The sequence below is a fragment of the Phyllostomus hastatus genome, unplaced genomic scaffold, assembly GCF_019186645.2.
Source record: "Phyllostomus hastatus isolate PE091 unplaced genomic scaffold, TTU_PhHast_1.1 phas_scaffold_46, whole genome shotgun sequence".
Classification (NCBI taxonomy): Eukaryota; Metazoa; Chordata; class Mammalia; order Chiroptera; family Phyllostomidae; genus Phyllostomus; species Phyllostomus hastatus.
The window spans coordinates 37143758-37162334 of NW_025334032.1; the positions used below are offsets into that span (position 1 = coordinate 37143758).

General features: G+C 43.4%; 1 protein-coding gene across 2 annotated transcripts in view; it reads right to left on the minus strand.

The window, feature by feature from the left end:
- The window catches only part of FAM149A (family with sequence similarity 149 member A), a 38836-nt gene that overhangs the window by 17464 nt on the left and 2795 nt on the right, over positions 1 to 18577 (minus strand). The window contains exons 1-3 of one of the 2 annotated variants that reach the window (XM_045821586.1): positions 6625 to 7058; positions 2254 to 2364; positions 1741 to 1879 (exon numbers count right to left, since the gene is read on the minus strand). Coding sequence is in view for 1 of the 2 variants with exons in the window: in XM_045821585.1 (XP_045677541.1) it covers positions 1741 to 1879; positions 2254 to 2364 (250 nt within the window). In the remaining variant the exon portion in view is untranslated. Of the gene's footprint in view, positions 1 to 1740; positions 1880 to 2253; positions 2365 to 6624; positions 7059 to 18577 lie in introns of those variants that run through there. The other variant, XM_045821585.1, reaches the window with a different exon arrangement.

Genomic DNA, 18577 nt, shown 5'->3' on the forward strand with positions numbered 1-18577 from the left:
AAAATACCCACTATTTTTTTATCTGCTTATACCACTGGAAAGGAAAGTTACTTTTATAGAAGGGCCATTCACATTCTTTTAATCAATGAAAAAATACCAGAGTATTGACCTTTCCTGCCTGACCTAAAGAGGCTCTCGCACCGTGGCTGCAGGGCAATGAGACAACCCGTGGCCTTCCTCACACTCTCCATGGCCGGGAGGCAACAGGCCACAGGGCTCAGACTTCTGAGGAAAACGCACACACTACGCCACTGGGAGAAGCAACATCAAACCGGCAGCCTCCAGGGTGAAAGACTGGTTGTATTTTCTTCCCCGGACATGTGAACCCGAAATCTAATCCACAACGCAGAGCAACAAAGAGCATATTCAGTCTGACCCACCTGATGCAAAGGGCACATTCAGGTTGATTTTCACAAAATGCTATTCAATATTTTCTGTGTTACATCTTCCTTCCCATTGATGATAAACTAGATTGCCAGGTGGCAGGGAGCGGAATTCTCTTTTAAAAATGCAAATACAGAGAAAAGCAATAATAATATATGCCTCCTTGGAGGGGACTGGGTGGCTGAGGCCTGGAAAAAGGCTTTCTTTCAATTTTCTCTTTTGCTTTTGTTTCCTTTTGCAAATATTACCAACCGAAAAGTAAATAAAAGTGTTTAAAAGCAACAGTAGGTTCTGGAGTAATGTAAATTCTATATATGAGAGTCATAGGAATCTCTCTGAGTAATGACATGAAAATGTGTACTTGGGGAAACTTAGAATTTGGACAGTATGAAGCAATGATTCTCAGCCTCCTTCCCCGCTGTGTACTTGGGAGCAAAGAGTAGGGCGGGGGGAGATGGGGGGGGCGGGAGGGGGCCGTGGCAGGGAGTGGAGGAGAGCTGGAGGCTGTTTTTCAGACGCGAGAGCCGCATCCCATTTAAAGAAGCTCTGCTCCATTCAGAGCTGACTGGCTGCCGGGGTCCCCTCCCACGCCGTGAGCATCTCCGCTGTGAGCAGTAACCTTCCAGGAGGAAGAGCAGCCAGCGGAGAACCACTTTCAGAGCGCGAAGGGAAACGGAACACCGGCCGAGAGCAGGCTTTAGAACATCCCGGTGCTCCAGCGGCGGGAGGCTCCTCCCGGCCACAGAGCTTCACCCAAGTCCGGGCCCCAGGAGCCCCGGGGCACTTCGGGGTCTAGAGGGGGAGTCCGGAGACCAGCCAGGCTGTCGGCACAGCGCCCCGCTGCGGACTCAAAGCTTGCCCAGCCACGAGTCCCACCCCCGAAAAGAACGAAAACAGGGCTGCAGTGGATAGTTTCCACAAGCGTTAGAGAGAAGGTGAAAGTACAACCTCTGACCTAGAAATCCTCTGATCGCGGTGATATTTTTAGTTTTTACTTCTCTCCAGTTTTTCTCTTGAGCTCTTGTGGTCAGCGTCTGTCCTGAATTCCCACCACGGACCTCAGGCAAGAAATGTATATGATACCCCGAGAGGGAGGGAGAAGAAGTAGGAAAAACAAAGCTACCAGTGGCTCGGACTCTGAGTTATACTGTGAGTGATTTTTATTTTTCCTTGTATTTTTCCGTATTTTTAAGTTTTGACGTGTGACGTGTAAATGTTTTATATGTATGGCTGTGTGTGTGTGTATAACGGGTAATGCTTTTAAAATCGGTAAAAAGGTTTTTCAAAAACAAAAAAAAAGCGATTCTTCATTGTACACTACAATCATGTGACTGTCGGAAGTATTCAGAGACTTACGTCATCTCTCCAAGAGCAGATGGAGCTCCTTTCGGTGGATACGCCGGTGGGGGGGCTGCGCGTCCCGGACCCAGACCAAGAGCTGTGGCCTTCCGTGGGGGCGGGGCTTCCATCGGAGGAAAATGAGGAGGAGGAGTCGCTGCAGGAACAAACGTTAGTGACATAAATAACATTTCCTGGGAAGCCCTTGGTCTGAAAGTGGCTGTCCTTCTCTGAACCACTTCCTCTCTCTTTACATACATGTGTGAATTTCACAGCACCCTGAACTTTGAAATTTTATGCAATATTAACATTTCTGCATAATATTTATTATGCAAAAGTAGTCCACTACTTTTATGCAAAATATTTTTTTCATATGCAAAAGTAGTCGTTCACTACTTTTAGTGTTCTCTGACAATAAAACTACTCTTCCACTTTCAGAAATTCATGGCCAATCACCACTTCTGTTTCCCATATTCATGACAGCCGCGTTTTGGTTTTGCCATCCGAAGCATTTCACAGATGAATTCTTACCAGGTATATTTACCGATGGCCTTCTGCACATTTCTTGTAAAACGTGTAGGTAGAGGATCTTCGTTTTTCCCAGAAATATTGTGTTTTCCAGATCCTTTGGACAGTCCTCTTCTGAAAAATAAGTACAATAAGATATTAAAGGTGTCTCTAATGCGGTAACATCTTAAAGCCTTTAAAGTCTCCCTTTGTATAAAGTTGTTCCTTCGCTCCTGCCATTTCTCCCTAAAGTCACGTGTGTGCCGCGTGTGCACACACACACCACAAATGCTGGAGCCACGGAGGCCCAAACCCTTACTGGTCCTGTTTTCTTAAAAGAAAGGTTGCCTTTAACCTACAGGCAACCTAAGTTAAACGGGATAAAACCAACGACTTGTTGTGGGGTCACCAGGCGGTAAAAGTTTCCCAAAACTCTGGACAGACAAACACAGCCTCACGCCCACGCAGGGCTGGGCAAGGAAACTCCGGCCAGGTTTCAGGTCCCACCTGTTCGAAGGGCAGGCGGCCTGTGCTTGCAAAAGCCAACCAGCATTCCAGGGGAAAAAAAATCAGTGATTCCAAGAATTTGTGAAATACGTCAACTATTCCTGAATCACCAAGCCCACAAACTGGAAACCTGCACAACAAGAAACCTCTCCATGGCAGACGAGGTCTTCACGCTGGCTGGTGCAGTCCGGATTGACCATTAACTTGCAAACGAGCCTCTGGGAACGCCTACTGCGCTGCCGTCCAAACTCCTTCCTCGTGTTTGATGGTAAACAACGTCCATTCTTATGGACGTCCTTTCTCGAACAAAGAAGTTATATTAACTTACGGTATGAGTGATTTGGGGGGAAAGCCAGCTTTTACTCTTTCTAAGAGGGATATCACTCTAGCATTCATGAAAACAAAACTTTGCTTTCGCTTTCAACTATAATGGTTCTTCATTTTCAACGTCTGTATTTCTGAATGTAAATGGAGTTTTAAGAAATATTAATATATGAACAAATTGTGCCTTAGTTGTTTACCTGTAGGTACTTTTCAACAAAGGGGATTTCAGAAACAAATCAATTGCTATGCACAGAGGTTAGAACCTAGCAAGAACCTCTGACTTTAAACATGTCTTACAGAAAAGAGAATAGAATTATATGACTTTTTCTTCTCCCTATTGCTGTCTTCAGTACAACCAAGCAACTCGGAGGATAAAGGTGTTAAGGAATGGGTACCAGAGAAAAGAACGCAGGCCAAGCTTTCATGCTAATAAGCTGCATCACCTGGAGTCCTGTTCAATTGTTTCAAAACCATCAATTATTGACCGTTTGCACATGACACAGTAACGTCAGATAAACATAAAAATATGCACGACATAAAAGGGGCAATCCATTAAAACTATATCAGACAGACCTGCTTGGAACATTAAGAAGTACATACGGCTATGGGAATTAACTGGCTATTATTGAAAAATAATTTTAGGGGCTGGCTGCGGGAGAAGAGGAAAGTTCGTCCCAGAAGGAACTGTCTGAGGGGTCATAAGGATTTCTAAACATGGGAAAGGGAAGAATAAATCACTAATTGGAAATCTGTGCTCTTTTTTCCAGGTCTAAAAGAAAGAACAAATGTATATAACAGATGCCAACTCTTCCAAAACAGCAAAAAAGGAATTTTCAAGCAATTTCTTGTATGCTCTGGCTGTTCAAATTTGCGCATAATCATTTCAGTCTTTATAAATAAAAGGTTTAACCTTTGAAAAAAGAAAAGAACAATAATTTTAAACCTCAGGGTGGTGGATCAAGTAAAATATTGTTCCTTTACAGTATCTGTGTAACAACAACGACAACAACGATGGATCCGAATCTTGCTCCGCCACTGATAGGACTGTGCGCTTGGAACAAGCAGCCTCTCGTCCCTGGACTCAGCCTCTGTTACATCCGTGAAACAGCGACGGCACTGTGAACTGTCGTGTGCAGTCGCTGTGACAGTGAAATGGGATGAAGCGGGAGAAGTGTCTGCCCAGTCAGTGCTAGACCCTGGGACTGCTCCTCCCCACTGCCGCTGCTGTAGCCAAGGCTGCCTTAGGAGAACCCTGCCCTCGCCAACCTGCACCTCCCCCAGCATTGCTGACTGCACACCTCAGTTCGTCTGGGTTTTTTTTTATTTCTTTAAATGTATTTTTAATTTTTCAATTACAGTTGGCGTTCGATATTATGTTTCAGGTGTGCAGCCTAGCGGTTGGACATTGCTGTATCTTACGAAGTGATCCCAAAGTGATGCCCCTGGGAAGTCCAGAACCTACCCAGCACCATACATAATTGTTACAACACTATGGGCTACATTCCCCATGCTGCACTTCGCATCCCATGACTATTCGTCACTTCTTAATCTCTTCATCTTTCCCACCCAACCTCCCGATCCACCTCCCCTCTGGCAACCTTCAGTGGGTTCTCTGCATCCGTGAGTCTGTTTCTGTTTTGTTTGTGCCTGCATTTTGCTCTTTAGATTCCACACATAAGTGGAATCATATGGTATTTGTCTTTCTCCGTCTGACTTATTTCACTTAGCATAATACCCTCTGGGGCCGACCACGTTGCCACAAGTGGTAAGATTTCACTCTTCTGATGGCTGAGTAGTATTCCATCGTATATCTGTACCACAGCCTCTTTCCCCACTCACCTACCGATGGGCACTTAGGTTGCTTACAGCACCCTTTCAAAACGTAGTTTTTTATTGTGGTGACCTTGACACTTCATTAAGTAGCAGCTAAATCAATGTCTGTCACATAGAGATGTTCTGTTTGCTCAGAGAACCAACAGGCAGAGACTAAATTAGTAACTCTAAAGAACATGTTTTTGCTCCATAATTACTCTGAATGTTCATGCTTAATTTAAAAGATTACCTCGTGACTAGACCTGAAAATATTCTCCAAACTGAAGGCATTTCTGGGGAAACCCTTTCTCCTTTATAAAGAAAGAAAATGCACAGCTCTCACAATAGCTGGTATCTCCAAACAACTCATTCTCCCTTCACATTCCACCGTATCCTACCGAGACAAGTGCTCCTGCTCACTGCGGAGTGAGTGGGGACAGGGGTCTCCAAGAGGCAGGGGTGCTGGGGTCGGGGTGGGGGGGGGCCCTATGAAATGGATGCCTGGAAACTACATCTACTCCCACAGCATTTCTCCGAGTCTTTCTCCTCTGTTCTTCCCAGCTTCTTCGAAGTTTCTGGACCTCTGAGGAACTTCCTGAGCTTCCGAGTTCGGTGTAGTGACATGCACATCTGACCAGAGAACTCAGAAGGGTTCTGAGGAGGAGCTTCTGCCTGCCTGAGGTCAGGACACCCACAGGGACGGAGCAGGTCCCAGGCCCCAGGCCAGCTAACTTGCATGTCTTTCCAGGAGTCAGAAGCCACTGACAATGTCAATGAAAAACAGGATCTGTAAAAACGTACCTTTCCTTTTCATTTTTATGTCTTGTTTTGATTCTTTGGATTCTCTGTCTTCCAACCATGCACTGCACTGTACCGTTATTTCATGCAAAATAGTGAACATCTTGAATTCCCTGTAAACTATTGACTCCTACGTAAGCCATGCGCTCTATGAAAGTGTACACAACTTACACGATGTGTCCGGAAAAAAAAAATCTTGGAAGTGGTGGAATGTTCAAGCTCTCATTACATAATAGATAGATATATAAGGGTTATATACTAGTTCCTTGTATCTTAGAGATGGTACAACTCAGCTGAGTGGGTACATTTAAAGCTGTTCGTTTGGAGGCAGGACCTAGTTTTTAGTGTACACTTAAGCGCAACAACCGAACCATGCTGTATTAATTTGTTGGTGCATCCAAGTTAAGGCTGAGTCCCCATCTCTGTGAATCACTCCATTCTAGTTGTCAAGGCACTGACTCGACCATCTGCTTTTACTTTGAAAAAGCTGCCTCTTGGTAGACCCCAAACCTCTGCCTGTACAAATAGTCACAATTTTTTCAATTTCGTGTTTCTGTTTAAAAGGGTTGTCTGAAACGAGCGCTGTATTCTGAATGAGCTGAAATGCAGGATGATTTTCCCGATGACTGGCCATCACGAAGCTGCCCCTCCTAGAAACCACTCACGCTGCCCTGACTTAACTCAAGAACATCCTAGAAGTAACCTCAGCTCTCTGGACTGATGCAGAAGCCATCTCGGATGTCACAGATGCTCCTCAGAGCCAAGTGAGCGACTCCACTTGGGAGGGCCGGATGAGGTCAGCACCAGAGATTTCATGAATGGATGCAAGAAAACGGACCAGATGGATCCCAGCTTTGCAGGCGGGGCGGGGGGACGGGGAGCACATGGCGCATAAACAAGGCACGACAGAGAACAGTGGTAGTAATTCAGTTCTCTTCTCGGATCAGGACTTACCCAATCACGATCAGCCCCAGGCCTGCGCTGGCGTCCCCAGGGCCGGGTGGCGCCTCTCCCGGCCTGCGTGCTCTAGGGCGCGGACACACCGCGCTGGCACCCCGCGGGCGGCGGGCCGCCGTGCGCTCCCGCGCCCCCGGGGCCTCGGTTCCCCGGCCGCCCAGCGCTGCGCCCCTGGCCGGGCTAAGGCCGCGCAGGCCGCTGAGTCGCGTCTGGGAACCGCGAGCTTCCGGGCCGGGTCTACGCAGCCCATGGGCGAAGCTGCTCACTGTGTGCGCAGGGCTGCTTCCCCCTCCAGATCCAGAGGCCCCGCAAGAGCCAGATTCCTGTGCGGCGAGGCAACGCCCCCGTCCCCTCCGCGCCCGCCCTCCCCTCCTCCTCCCCCGGTCACGGGGACCTCCGCGGAGATCCGGAGATCCGGCAGGGCCAGGCGGCGGGCCCCCAGCGGCGGGTCTCCCACAGCCTTGCGGGGCTCCCAGCCCCCACCTGCCGACTTCCTGCCCTCTGCCCACCCCCCACTCTCCCAGGCCCTAGATCTCCGGAAAAGCTCTCTGTTCTCCCTTCCCGCTGCCGGAGGCCAGATTTCATAACCCAGTGATTTCAGCCTCGCCCAGAGGCGCGCGCCTACCCCACCACCCTCTCCGGGCCTCCAGTGAGCTCGGGCCTGGCCTTCCCACTCCTTCCCCAGGGGGCTGTGTAGGTGGGAGTCTGTCCGGACGGGCTTTTGCTGTTCTCAGTTCTTTTAAATAGAATCGCTGAGACCTGGTACGCGCAAGATGCTGTTCTGATTACCAAGAACTTCAGGTCTGATTATGCATGAGGTTTGTTTTCTTTTCGTCTCCTCTCTCCATCTTCAGATAGACGGTTTATCTCACGCAGGCCAACAACTTGTCCACAAACCAGAGAGCCGTCAGTCGTAAGCCACACTGATCTTTCTTCAGAAATATATTTTATTTAACCCAGTGTTTCTAAAACACCATCATTTCAACATGTAATCAATATAAAAACTTACTGAGATATTTTAGATTATTGCAAGAATTACCAAGTCCACAATCATGCAAGCTAATTTCTTAAAACCTATCTTTATCTATCTATCTATCTATCTACAAACATGTATCTCTGTATAAACCTGTAAGTAGGGATAAAGACGTTGGTGTAGATGTAGGTACAGACATACTATTGATCCTAGTTCTCTGGAGAAGGCTAATACACGGGAATGAATTAATACATTTAGTTCATAATAAAGGAAGCAACTCTCTTGTAAATTTAAAACTTCTAAAATGCAAAATCTATTCAAAATTGCATTGAATTCCCTGACACATTTCAATATATTTTACAAGTTAGTAACTGCTTTCCAAGAAGACCAATAAAACATTATCATATGTAGTTATTTTAATGTGATTAGTATAATAATCTTAGAAATTGCTTGGCAAAGTAGGAAGTTCACAGCTTATATAAAATTATAGAAAATATAGAATTAAAATATTATTTAACATAAAAATTAGAAAATATTACTTAGGGGGTAAAATTTATAAGGATGTTATTGTTGAATGATTATAAGAAATTTTAATAGTTATATATTATGAATAATAACAGAAACTTGCTTTACATAATATTTTTTCTGAGAACATCTTATGTAAAGCAAAACACAACTATATACTTGTCTGGCTTTGGATTAACACATTTCAATGCACTACTGCCAGAGGGCCACTAGATGTCACTCTTTCCCATCTTCTGCCACTCTGACAACCTTGCCAAAGGAATTTTAATGCATAGATTTTTTTTGCAAAATTTAGGATGTAGTAAATGTTCACTCCAGTGCAGATGCACAGTCCTGTTTAGATCAGAAACGACTTCTGCAGCGAGCACTGTCCAGCGTGCAGAGCCAGCGGAACGGGTCCTGATGCTCACGTGCACCTGAAACGAGCACTTTGACTGCGGCAGGCAGATCGGTCCCCGCCTACCGCCCTCACTTCTCAACCTCACGGCCTGAAAGCTGCCAATTTTTTTTTTTTTGGTGTGGAAAAGCGATATTAAGTGAATTACCAAGGGTAAACAGTTTTCTCTAGATACGTCCAGTCTGACTTTAAAAGCGTCCCCTTTTGAAGATTCATCTCAGACCTAATTTGCAGATTTCTGTTTAAGTTCCTGTTTCATGAGGCCTTTGATGAACATCTGCTATAGACAGAGTACATATGTTCTTTCACAATAGTCACCAGGACTTCTTTAATACTTGCCACACCCCAGGCTGCTTTAAATACTTGATCTATGTGTTAGTGTATGTAAGCTTCACGATAGTCCTTTGAACAGGGAATACTGCTAGTGCCATTCTGCAGATTCGTAAACTGAGGCCCAGTTAAGTTGTTGGTGTGGCAGCCCAGGTCGCTTGTGACAAAGCTGACTCCACACCCCTGCGCAGGGCGACCCCTTCAAAAGCCCCCTTTGCATAACACCAAGAAGCTAAAGCTCACTCTATTTAGCAAAGAATAAAAAATCATTTTAAAATCTAGAGGAAAGCTGTATCCAAAAGGAAATAGCAGAAGGAAAAAAATATTAGACCTATAGTTCTAAGTAATCTTCAAAATGAATGCTGAAATCTACCAAGGACAATAATTATTAGGTGAGATCATATGAAGTCACTAGAAGTATAGCATTTTGAGCCAGAGGAGCAGCAATTTTATGTTTCAATATTATACATTGGAGAAATGGGTTCAATAACATTCATTAATGTCTAATATTTTTTCTTCCTTTTAAGCATTTACTGTATGATACAGTGAAAGAACATACACTCCAAAAACTGGTTTATGAATACTTTTATTTTATTTTTTAAATTGTTGTTTCAATATTAGTTAAGTATTACAGATATTGCCTTATCCCTGCCCAACCCCCGCCTGCCTCCACCCAGTCACCCCCCCACCCTCTATCAACCACACTGTTGCCTGTGTCTGTGAGTTATGCATATATGTTCTTTGCTTAGTCCCTTTACCTTCTTTCCTCCAGTCCACCCACGCACTCCCCTCTGACAGCTGTCAGTCCGCTCCATGGGTTGATGCCTCTCTTTCCATTTTGTTCATCAGTTTATTTTGTTCATTAGATTCCGCATATGAGTGAGATCACGTGGTATTTGTCTTTTTCTGACTGGCTCATTTCACTTAATGTGATAATCTCCAAGTCCATTCATTCTGTCACAAAAGGTAGGATTCCCTTCTGTACAGCCACCTCGTCATCAAAGTATAAATGCACCACAGCTTTTTGATCCACTCATGTACTGATGGGCACTTGAACTGTTTCCAGATCTTGGCTATTGTAAATAATGCTGCTATGAGCATAGGGGTGCCTGTATTCTTTCCAATCGGTTTTTCGGGATTCTTAGGATATATTCCCAGCAGTGGGATTGCTGAGTCAAAAGGCAATTCCATTTTTAATTCTTTTGAGGAAACTCCATACTGTTTTAATAAAGAATTCATCAGGCTTTCAAAGTGAAAATATCCTCCTAAATATATTCTATAAAGAGTTCAATTTCCCAAACTGCAACATCAATATAGTCAAACCTCCCCCGCCACAAAGTATTTTTTAACATTTGATTTCCATTATTCTTTTAATTAATGGAGCATAAAAGGAAGACTTTGTAATAATTGCTAAATCACTATTGTAAGTTTCAGTTTCATATTATGGGTTAAAAAATTTATTAGGTCTGCTGTTATAAAAGCTACACCAGCTTTGCTTTCATTAAAATTTACATCCATGCATTTATATTCAACATTTCTGTATTTTTGCATTTAAACTGTCTTTGATAAAATTATGAAGTTGTTGCTTACAGCTTTCTTTCAGAAGGAATTAAATTTGCCTCTACAGGAGACTGGGCCAGGGGAATCTAGCCATCCAAATCACCCTAATCCAATCAAGAATTGAGAAGATTTAGGTCTGGGATTCAGTCTCTGATAGACCGGCCCTTTTTAAATCTCATCCTAACTCCTGAGTGGTTTCTGTTTATTGTCTAGCTTTCCTACTTACCCTCGGGTGGTGATTAGTCTCACGCTGTCTAGTCCGCCGTCGGCAGAAGCAGAGCTAAGGAAACCCTTGTAGCGAAGTATTGCGCAACGTATGATGTAAGTCAGCATTCACCTTCCAAGAAAGTCTTGAGTGAAATATATGTCCCCTCAGCCTGAGACAAAAACAGGTTTCCAACAGGGACAGGTATACGGATTAGAAGTGGACGTGGAATACGTGTGCGCACACACAAAGATGCTCAATCGAAGTGTTCCACAGTGTGAGCTCACTAGTTCGGGCCACACACTGTGAAACTAGAACTTAGGCTGAGCGAGTTCAGCTACTGTCCCAGCTCTGCATAAAGAGGTGTCATAACAAAAGCAAAGGGATGGTCACTTACATATTTGCCATTACGTAATTCTTTGACATCTCGTAGTAAAGAATTGAAGTTAGTGATTAATTTAAAAATTGTCTGTTTAATAAATGTTTAAAACAACTATCTCATTAGATTTTCTTAGATCATCAAAACCATAGCACTTATGTTGGAAACGCACAAGCAAGAAAGACACAAATTGTAAAGTGTTATATGAGAAAAATATACTCATCGGGTGAATAGAAATATATGGGCCCAGCAAGGATTACAGTGGTCAGTATTTAATTATGAGGCATCTCTAAAAGAGAAGTGAAACATCTAATTAAATGAGACATCTAATTAAGAAAATACTGATGTGTCGGTATATTCTTTCCCCTTGCAAGGGCCATATCTACTTCCTTCTGCTCCATTTTTTTCTAGGAAAACATATTCACTCATTACTGCCTTACTAGAGTGAATAAAATATTTGATTTTCTATTAAATATACACAAAATAATTTATAATTCATGTATACAATGAACAAAAGTTGGCAAAACTAATGCTTTATTTTAAAAAAGCTGTATGCCAAAAGGCATTTGTTAGCTGTACTTCAAAATGGATAAAGCAGAGCTTTAAATTTGGTCTTATCAGTATTAATAAGAATAGTATTCTAAGGACGTTACTTTTAGGTTATTTACTAACATGAATTTTATTTTTCAAAGTTTATTTTTACTGGAAAGAGTGTAATTTCTTTTTTTTAAGATTTTATTTATTTATTTTTAGAGAGGGAAGGGAGGGAGAAAGAGAGAGAAACATCAATGTGCAGTTGCTGGGGGTCATGGCCTGCAACCTAGGCATGTACCCTGACTGGGAATCGAACCTGCGACACTTTGGTTCGCAGCCCACGCTCAATCCACTGAGCTATGCCAGCCAGGCCTTAATTTCTTAGTGTAGACTTGTTACAGGAAAAATAACTCCAACTACTTCAGAAGTAGACTTTAACTTTCATTACCATCTTCAATACTTTGTTTAAAAAGAAACAACAAACACTCAGTTACACATATCATGGATAATATCCATTGACTGCCTGGATTTGATTCTTACACTTTCCACATACCAGCCATGTGAAATTTGGCAAATTATTTCCTTTCTGAGCCTCAACCTTTTCATCGGTGGAATGACAATAGCATTCTTCCCTGGTATGTTTGTTTCGGGATTCATGATAATGTGTTTAGATGCACACAGCCTGGTGAGTAGTAGACATGGAAATACTAGCTCTTATTTAAGTGCTGAGAACCTCAGATCTGTGCGACAATGCATGTTTGAGCGATGCTCTGGTCAGTCAGTGAAACACAACGACAAGAACGTTAAATCTAGGAAGTAGGTCCAAAGTCTGGCTGAGGTAGGCCTTTTCTTGGAACTCTGTCATCTGCTTCTTTAAAACATGCTTCGGATCCTAAAGTTAAAGGTCCCTAGGAATTATTTTTATATATTAATTTGGCAATGAGCTTACTGATTTTCAGGAGAAGGGCTCATCTTATTCAATGAAGGCCCTTATTTCAACTGGATTATAGAGAGTCTTGTATGTACTTAAATGGCTTCTAATACTTCACTGTTTACTCTCAGGAATTTGCACTAAATGTTCAGTTTTAAAATAAATCCCTGATTGAATCTTAGATGCATCTAGTGACATTTTCTGAAATACTATTATTAGTATCAAGTCTGATGTAAATTGTGAGCTTCTAGGGATTCTGCCTTGTCATTACTAGCATTGTAATAAGCTTAAGATGACAATGACCCTAAGAAGAATATATATGTATATGTGCATAGGAGGGGAACATTTAGTTCAGCTTACCTATAATATTCTGTTTATTAAATGATAGTTGGAAAAGTCTTGTTTGACTGTTTTTCTTGTCATCGCCAAAGACCATCAACTTTTTTACTAAGCTCATAACTAGATATTTAACCAGCTCGAAGGTTTTACCTAATTTCTATGCTTTCTTAAGTACGGTGTCCTCACTGACCATTTCCACCTCTCAGAACTAAAAAGGCAACTTTGAACTTTTCCATACATACTTAATGAATAGTATTTATTCATTTATTTAATGAAAAGCACATAGCATTTAATGAATCATGTCCTATTTAATATATGTCTGTATTATATTGATGCCTACTATTCTTAGGACCGTAAAATGCTCAGAAAGTTTTTTGCTGCAAAGCAAAAGTGTTGCCTTTGGACTGTAAGATTATTCACACCAGAGACTGGGCTGTCGGTCCATGAAACAAATATCTACACTGCCCTGGCGAGGGAAGAAGAGTGCTCTCGGCACGTGGAAGATGCGTGGAAGACTATTTTTAAACCTTAACTGACACCTTTCCCCCAGTGCTTTCATCCTCCTTTGCCCCTTCCCTCGCTGAGTAATCCAAGGCTTTTCCCCCTGCTTATTGCTTCAGAAAACAGGGAATGCAATAGGTTTTTCCCCCTTGATTGTTTTTTTAAGCCTAAACTTACTAGATTGGTGTGAATTTTTAACAAAGAAAAAGATTTAGGAGGAAACAGATCGTAGGGGGTTGTTCCCAACCTTCCGAAGGGACCCGGATGCCCTGGAGGGGGAGATGCTGTGGGCCCGGATCTGTCTCTGAGAAGTGGAACGTCATCAACGTCAGGGGTACGTGTAACTCGGGGTGGTGGCGCACTACAAACCAGAACAGTCCTTCGGGGACACTGTGCCCTGTGGGGCGGCACCCGGCCTGGAGGTCACTTGATCTGCACCCTGGCGCAGTGACCGGCCTCCTGCAGGAAGGAGCGTCTTGTCTGAGTCCCCTGGGCATTCATTCAGCTCCGGGCAGTCCCCACAGCCTGTCCTCTAGGACCCTGTGGGCCGGAGGCGCAAATCTCGGACCCCGGGTGAGCCGGAGACTGAGGTGGACGCTGACACTGACCCTTCGGCAGAGCTTGGGTGAGGCGATAAGACCCCCAAGGGAAAAGGAAGACGGAGCGGTGTGGATTGCAAACTGCCGGAAGTCCTGTGATGGACAGCATTGTTAAGAGAGCCGCAGGCTGATCCCAGGGCTCCTGCCCGAACCGCGGACTGCAGGGAGCCAGACCCCCGGTTGCAGGGACGGTGGATGGTGCGTGAGACCAGAGTTATACGGGACGACGAGATGAGCTTGTGGACACTTCGGTGGATCCAGTCCAGCAAGGACAGAGGTTACCAGAGAACAAGCGAGCTCTTCCCCGCCCCTGAACGTCCTGGTTCCAGCTCCATGGCGACCCCTAACATAAAGATGGGAAAATCCCCACTAATGGAGTTTGAGTTTCTACAGCTGTGGCAGAAGCCGATCTCACGGATGCACGGCCAAGCTCTGCAATATTTACCATCCCAATACCATCATTTTCATCAGCTTCGTCCGCAGGCCCCAGCACCTACTATCTCTATGTGCTTACACTCCCTTATGCGTTAATTGAATCCTTCTAAAGCTCAGCCCTCTTCCTGCCACTGCTCTGCCTTAAAACAGTGGCTTTTCTGGAGCTTGCTAGATAGTCTGGTACTGGTACCCAAGGCTCTCCCCAGCTTTCTCTTCATTCCTTGTCACGCACCATGCTCCTAACTAACTGAATTCCTTGCAGACGCATAGTGTCACACACCTGCATGCTTTTGCTCACACAGGTGGGCCTCCTGTAACGCGCTCCCAAACCAAAGTACCGGTTTAACCCCAACTGACACATTCTTTATGACTTCCAGCCTAACCCCCTTCTTTCTCTATTCCACGGACTTCTCTCTTAACTCTGCGCTCCTGGCAGTCGGTCTGAAGCTCTCCTGGTGCATGCATCTTATCTTCCCAGTTCTTGGATGATAAGATCCTTTTCCAGCTCTTTAGATCACTTAAAAAGTCCAGTTCCCCCTAGGGTTTCAGATGGAATAGATATTTTATAAATACAGGTTGACAATGGATGTTTAGAAAATAATATGCTTATCTTTCTGGAGGTTCTAGCGTTAAACTGTACTTTGTACAAAGGATTCTGACTGTGGGTGATAAATAAAAATGTATTTAGAATAAAGAGAATTATAAACTGATAGTAGTAGCTATTTATGGTGGGCTTATATACCAGGCACTGTAGAGAGACATTTCTATATAGTATCTCTTTTAATGTTTACCATATCTCTTTCAATAGGTATTATTATTAATTTTCATTTTATTGGTGAGAAAATAAGGCTTAAAGAGGTTAAGTGAATTCTTTTTTTAAAAAAAGATTTTATCTATTTATTTTTAGAGAGGAAATGGAGGGAGATAGAGAGAGAGAAACATCAGTGCACGGCTGCTGGGGGGCGTGGCCTGCAACCCAGGCATGTACCCTGACTGGGAATCGAACCTGCGATGCTTTGGTTCACAGCCCGCGCTCAATCCACTGAGCTACACCAGCCAGGGCTGTGAATTCTTAATTGGTATTTTATTCTTAGTATTTTCAGAAAAATTAAAAATGAAATTTGAATCAAAGTCAATCTGACTTCACACCTATGCTCTAGAAACTGTACTAATTTAAATTAGCTAATACAATTTTTGGACAATAAAGGGCTCAAATCCTATGTCATAGAATTGTAGCTATGAACCTGTCACATATCAAATATTACACATGTTAGCTATTGCATTAGAGAAAATTCAAAATGTGTTCTTTAAACACACAGCAGAACAGAGATAACTGTTACCTCCAAGATAATTTGTGCCATCTTAACCATAATGTTAAAGTAAAGAAGATAGTTTAAAGTTTAAAAAACTGCTGCAGAAGACAAGAAGAACAAAATTATTTCCCTGGGTTTGAGCTAGCGCTAGACATAGCAACCAAGTCAAGTTTATTACTGTGTTTAATGGAAGTCATGGTCACTGCAGCAGAAGTCATGATGACTGCAATAGAAGCTGAGAGTCCCCGACAATGGTCTCCTGAGCCTGCCCACCATTCGTCCCTGTGCAAACACAAAGTCCCAGCAGAAGGTGTTAACTGACTTTGGGAAAACTCCAAGACAATGGAACCACAAGGCCCAAGACAACAGTTATTCTCCAAGAAAGAGATTTAAATCGCCTCTACGTTTTCGGGAGATTAGGGACCCATGAAACTGGCTTATATGAAGAAGAAAAGATTTTCCTTCACTCAGTTAATCAATGTTATTAAATGCCTTTTCTGGGTACGTGTTGCTGTGACTGTCACGAGACTGACAAAGAGTTTATAGTCTCAAATGGATAGGAAGTATGACACAAATCACAGGATCACCAGGTTGAAATGGGCAAGAGCTACACGGAGGGGGAGTCGTGTGTGATTGGTGATGCTACTGATGATTCTGCATCGTCTCTGAAAATTAAAAGTTCGCTACCAGGGTGCCAAGCACATTTCTTCTAAGTGTTACTCCCCTACCAGTGGCAATGCTAACGAAAGCAAGCTTTATCTACTGTGAGTTGTGCAGGGAACATGATGGCAGATTGCAGTGGCCTATGATTTGTTCTCCCCAATAACTGAACCTAGAAATGCCATGTGTTCCAAGTCGCATGATGAATGCGAATAATTATCTCTGTCATTCTTTTCTTCACCTGGAATGCATGCATTTTTTAAAAATGAAACACCCTCTCGAATTTCGTTTCTGTGCCAAGAAGCATATAATAATCACAGAAAACATTTTATCAGCATTTCTCTATGTGTTAGGCACTGAAAATATTATTGCAATTAATTTTCGGAATATCCCTGTGAGGGAAGCAGTATTATCATCTCTGTTTTATCATGGGGGAAATTCTACACTGTGGAAAACTCAGTACCTTGCCCAGAATTACAATCCAGCACATGGTTTGAGAATGGAATTCAACTCCTGCGATTCCTGGGGCCATAGGCATTGCTCTATGTTTAGGCTGCCCTGGTAATGAATGAATGGAGGGACAAGACTTTGCCTCTGCATTCATTCACCTTATCGCCAGCCAAGTAAACGAGCCCTGCAGTCTGTTACTGCAGTATGTCCACACCTACGTGACTTTGACAATGGAACTCAGTCACTCAAAATACCAATAATTATATGCTCCTAGCAACAACTTACAAAAGATATAAGTAATACTTCCTGACCACCTGAAGTTTACCATCTGCTGACATTTTTACAGAGCAATTTCTATCTACCAACCAACCTTATCTACAGTTAGATATTCTTTGATTTCCAGAACAAACAGAGAATAAAACCTTCTACGAGATGCTAATTGTCTAGTTCAAACCAGAAGTGCAAGCAGAGGTAGCACACAGGGACGGACGAGACGGAAAAAACAATGTCGACCAGCAGGTATAAAGTGTAACTGCAGTGCACAGGCAGGTGAAGGCAGAGGGGAAAGCACTGGATCACGTGTCAGGGCGCGGGGGAGGGAGATAAAGAAGGGAACCAGTATCCTGCACCTCGGGTTCAGGTGCGGCAGCCAGTGGGCCCTGTGCAGACATGGGACAAACCCTTTGCCGGGGCCATTCCCGTATCGAACCCGTGGGTCAGAGATCAAAACCCACGCTGCTACAGAGCATCTTCGAGACAAAGGAAAAAGAAAAGACTGAACTGAACCTTTGCATACTTCCCCCAGATTAACTTCACTATTTTTAGTTTTTAGAAAGGCCAAGTACATCATAATCAGGTCAAATGTAAAACGCATGGTTTTTCTTAAAAAATGCATGAAATAGGAATGAGGGTTTTCTCCTGCAGCTGAGCGTGAGTAATGTTTCTCAGGGGGTTGTTTACAATTGTTTACTTGCATCCACATCCTCTTTACCTACTCTTTTTCCCTCCTATTCCTACCGTGTTTTTAATGTAAATATAGTTGGTGTACTGTGTTAGTTTTATTAGTTTCAGGTGTACAACAGAGTGATTTGACATTTTAAACGGGGGGTGTCCAATCCACGGCCCGAGGTGGCTATGAATGCATCCCAACACAAAATCATAGATTTACTTAAAACATTATAAGATGTTTTTTTGTGATTACGTGTCGCAATGTATTTAATGTGTGGCCCAAGACAACTTTTCTTCTTCCCATGTGGCCCAGAGACACGAAAAGTTTGGACACCCCTGTTAAACCTTACAATGTGGACCTCCCCTCTAAATTCTAGTACTCGCCTGTCACTGTGCAAACTTATTGCAATGTTATTGACTATATTCCCTTTCCCTTTTCTCACCCATCCCCCGTCTCTCCCCCGGCAACCCTGTGTTCTCTGTTTCTATGAGTCTGTTTTTGTTTTGTTTTGTCTGTTCACTTTCTTTTAGATGCCACGCATGAGTAAAACCACACATTTGTCTCTCTCTGACTTACTTCACTTAGCATGATACCCTCCAGGTTCATCCATCACCCTCAAGTTTTTAGGGAACCACAGAAGACCACAAATAGCCAATGCAACCCTGAGACAAAAGAATAAAGCTGAAGGTGTCATGCTCCTACCCCTGCTTTAACCGCCTCCCCTGTCCACGCCTCTGGGTTTTGTCCTGGCAGACGAGGTGGTAGTTGTATAATTTAAATCCGTTGTTGAATGATGTTTGTGTAGTCCATGTTATAAATAGCCCCCCCCCCCAGAAACCCAAGAGGGAAAAAAATATACTTCAAGATGCG